The sequence below is a fragment of the Sitophilus oryzae genome, unplaced genomic scaffold, assembly GCF_002938485.1.
Source record: "Sitophilus oryzae breed Bouriz unplaced genomic scaffold, Soryzae_2.0 scaffold_1832_pilon_pilon, whole genome shotgun sequence".
Classification (NCBI taxonomy): domain Eukaryota; kingdom Metazoa; phylum Arthropoda; class Insecta; order Coleoptera; family Curculionidae; genus Sitophilus; species Sitophilus oryzae.
In genome coordinates, this window is record NW_022146538.1 from 13,441 (window position 1) to 17,992 (window position 4,552).

Sequence of the window (4,552 nt, forward strand, 5' to 3'; positions counted from 1 at the left end):
ATCCAAATATTAAATAAAATACTGTGTGTTCCATAAGAAAAAATATAACTTTGGTATAGATCTTAGTTCTGACACACCCAGTACATTTCAAAATAATTTTAAATTATGCACATTGTCTTCCCACATATACCCATAAAATAGTTTATTTCTACATCTTTCCGTTTTCGTATAATCAACCGAGGCGAATGAGGTGCGCCACCCTGTATTTATATAATTAATTTATTTTTGTTTCCTAAAATATTTTCATTGAAAGAAACACGGACGGTGTCGGTCAAGTTTAATCACGTGACTAAAAGTTTATTTGATATGAACTTTACTTATACAGTAAACTCGCGATATAGTGAACTAATTAATGCAAAGCCAGTTCACTGGATCGATTTGTTCACTATATGGAATATTCAAAAAGTCACTAAAACAACAGTTGTCATTAGTAAAGAACTTTTTATTAACTATATGGAAAAAAACGTTATAAGTATAATGTACTAATAAAAAGTAGTTTATTCTTTTTATCGAAAAATGAGGTAATTTTTGTTTGTTTAGTTAGTTTGTTTTTGTCTCATAAACCCTTTTTGGACCATTTCATTTCTTAAGTTTTGTAAAACGAGTAGATTGGAGTATTCCGCTTCATTTTCTTCAGCCCATTGAATTACATTATTAAGTGATTTGATCGCAGATTCGGTTGTTACACGTTCTCTTATTACTTCAACTTCTCCCCGTTCTTGAACTTGACAATTTTCATCGCTTTCGCTGTGGTCTTCAGATTCTTTATCCGGCAAAATATCTTTATTCCAACCGTCTACATCCATGGTGTAAATGTTGACTTGAGGATTGAAAGCTTGTAGTAAATCATCAATTCCTGATCTTACTGTATCGATTTCCTCATTCATTATTCGACTTCTTAGAACACTTAAAGGAATTTCTTCTTCATCATCATCTTCGTTGGCTAATGGCGAAAATAGATTGTGCCAACATTTTTCAGGCTTTAAATTTTTCAACAACATAACTTCAGGCTTTAAATTTTTCCATGCCAGAGCCAAATTTACAATAGCGACTTTTAAAGAAAGATATTTCAGAGTTTCTCCTATATCCTTATCGGTACCAATAATCTGCGACAACAAATGTTTGCGATTAAACTGTTTTGTTAAACGAATCGCATTTTGGTCCATTGGTTGTATAAATGTAGTAACGTTAAGTGGCATGTAAAGAGTAAAAATGGAACCATAATCACTTTTTAGTTCCTCAGGGGGTGGATGACTTGATGCGTTGTCTAATAAAAGGACGGCTTTAACTTGCAGATTTTGACTACGTAGGAACTTTGTCACCTGAAACAAGTTGAAACAAAACCTTAAATCACAAGCAGGAACAGCAAAAAAGGGAAAAAATCGTGGCAAAAACAAATTTATAGGGTTCGAAATTACACAGATGAAATATGTCGTTTTTGTTCCTAAAAATGGTACAATTTAAAATGTTTTCCTATTGCGAAACTTACCTCTGGAATAAACATCTTGTGAAACCATTCTCTAAAAATTGCTGCTGTCATCTAAGCAGCTTTGGAGTTTCTATAATGAACAGGACAGTTGAAATTTCGAAATGATCGAGGATTTTTGGATTTTCCAATCACTAGTGGTTTTAATTTGTGCGTACTTGCCGCGTTTGTGCATGCTAGAGAGGTCACTTTTTGTTTTCCGGTTTTCCTTCCTGGAGCTGTTTTCTCTTCGCTAGCTACATATGTTTTTCCAGGAATAAGCTTTCAATATAAGCCAGTTTCGTCTGCGTTATAAATCTGATCTTTCGACAGTTGAAGATCTTTAATTTTTACTTCTTGATTTCTTTTGAAAGGATCAACAAGCTCAGGATGTGATGACAGTTTTTCTCCTGAAATCTTTAAGTAACGTATTCCAAAGCGCCTTTTATATTTTTGCAACCAGCCGCTGCTTGCATGGAAAGAGGAAAATTCTTTGTATTCGTTGTGAAGCAGCTTGGCCTTCTCTTGGATCATTAAACCGGTCACGGGAAGATTCTTCTCTCTTTGTTTTAGAAACCACTTATACAGAGCTTTTTCCATTCGTTGACACTCTGAATGTCTTAAGGTTTTAATTTTTCTTGGTTCGTTAAAAGTATTGTTGATCCTTTTTAAAATGTTTACCCTTCTATTTCGAATAGAGTATATGGTAGATTTAGCAACACCATATTCTTTGGATAAAACAGTCACCCCTACACCTTTCTTTAAGTCTTCTAATATCTTGCCTTTATCACTTAGGCTTAAATATTTTCTATTTTTGCCATACTTCACCCGCCAAACGACCTGATGCAATCACAATCCGCAAGAAATTGCTGTGATACAATTACACAAAGGAAAACAAAACGTTTAAAATCGTTTTCCTGTATCGACGTGTTTGTTGACGAACAAATGCTTTTGGGATCATTATTTCGAAAGCCACTTTGTTCACTCTACAGAATACATTAACAAAAAATTGTCTGTTCACTATTTAGACTAGTTTACTATACAGCATGTTCACTATATCGCGAGTCTACTGTACTACGCATTGAGAGAGAGGTGCGTTGCATCAAGAAATTCGCATATCATCCTATATCCGACGAGTTGTATTCCATTATAATTTAAATTAAAAACCTACTTTGAATAACACCGATCCCTAATGACAAAGGTTGTTGGTGTTTGAAAGATGACACACGCTAACGGAAACAAACAGTTTTTTTACGGTCGAATCAGGAAAATTTATGCCCGTTTCACAAGATGAATTGATTTGAATACGCCCGGTACTTTCAACTTTTTTTTTATCCGATAGCTTTATTAATGTTTTTACTAGTATGGCGATCGGGTGGTTGATGCATCTATGAATGAACGATTGAATGAATAAATAAGGTAATATTCATACTGCGTTCCCGAATTCAACTCCACGTCATCCGTTTAATCATTTAGGCCCAATTTTATATCTTCTAGTAAACCTTAAGATTGATTTAAAGTTTAATCTATATTTCTAAATTGATACTTTTTGTTTAATATAACTTTATACCTATCAGTTAACAAATAATAGCTAACTACAATATAAAAGACTGATATAAGAATATTTTCTTCTAGCATTTATTTTTTATGTCTTTGAGAATACAGGGTAAAATTTACTTCTGTAAACATATTTTTCTATAAGATTGTAAAATTTTAGTATGGATAATCGACAAAGAAATAATATAATTTAAATGGTAAAAAATATTCCAGAGTATGTGACTAAAAAAAAATTAACAAATATATAAAAAAGTTACAATTATTGACATTAAAAAATATAAGTTAGGACTTTTGTCATACCCACATATGTATATCTTTTTCTACAGTTAGCTTTTAATGTAATTATAATTGACACCTTAGCAAAAACAAAAGCATATTGTTTAAATTTGTTTTTATTTAGGTTTATAACGGGCCAATCTAAATTGGTGAGTCTCAAAAGTGGCTCACCCCTATAAATTTTTTATTTTTTCAGATTTTATTATCTGATTACGAGATTTGGTATGTTAGTATATGACATAAATTAGAATTGATTGACGTATTCAATTGATTTTGGTCACTTCCTGTTTCACCGGAAATGACTACAATTCTTGATTTTTAAATCTATACTAATATAATTATAAAATCCTTAAGTGACTGACATACTGATTAATCACGATCCTGCTCAAACCACTCAACGTAAGAAGCTCAATTTTGGCATACAGGTTGATTCTAGGGTGTAGAGGTTCGATAAGAAGGAATTTTTCGAAATTCCAGTTCCAAGAGGGTGAAACCACCCCTCAAATATTACAATATTTTTTATTTAAAAACGGTCAAGTTTCGAAAAAAAACGCTTAAACACGTATATTTTATTTTGTTTTCTACATATTTTAAGATTTTTTAAAAATGTATACAGGGTGTTTCGAAAAATCTGGTCATTGATTAATCACGATCCTACTTAAAGCGCTTGACGTAAAAAGCTGATTTTTGGAAAAGAGATTGACTTTAGGGTGTAGAGGTTCGATAAGAAGAGATTTTTCGAAACTCTAATTCTAAGGGGGTGAAACTATCCCTCAAATATTAAAATATTTTTTATTTAAAAACCGGAAAAACTCTTGAACACGTATATTTTATTTTGTTGTTTTACATATACATATTTTAAGATTTTTTATAAATTTATACAGGGTGTCTCATAAAATATGACCATTAAGTAATCACGATTCTGCTTAAACTGCTTGACGTTTAAAGCTGATTTTTGGTAAACGGATTGACTGTGGGGTGTAGAGGTTCGATAAGGAGGGATTTCTCGAATCTCAAATTCCAAGAGGGTGAAAACGCCCCTCAAATATTACAATATTTGTTATTTAAAAAACGGTTAGTCTTTCGGGAAAACGCTTGGACAAGCATAATTCATTTGGTTTTTTACGTATTTTGAAATATTTTAAAAAATCATACAGGGTGTTCCAAAAAGTTAATAGGTAATTTTTTAACCACGATTCTGCTTAAACTGCTTAATGTAAAAAGCTTGTTTTTGGCAAACGGATTTTTCGAAAG

The 4,552-nt window shown here is 32.0% G+C and overlaps 1 protein-coding gene across 1 annotated transcript; it reads right to left on the bottom strand.

Moving 5' to 3' along the window:
- Positions 1–536: 536 nt before the first annotated feature.
- On the bottom strand, positions 537–1,504 carry LOC115883221 (jerky protein homolog-like). Its single transcript, XM_030901545.1, has 2 exons — positions 1,490–1,504; positions 537–1,322 (listed from the first exon to the last, which is right to left on the bottom strand). Exons 1-2 carry the CDS (start codon positions 1,502–1,504, stop codon positions 537–539), a joined length of 801 nt encoding a protein of 266 aa, XP_030757405.1.
- Between the last annotated feature and the right edge of the window lie 3,048 nt (positions 1,505–4,552).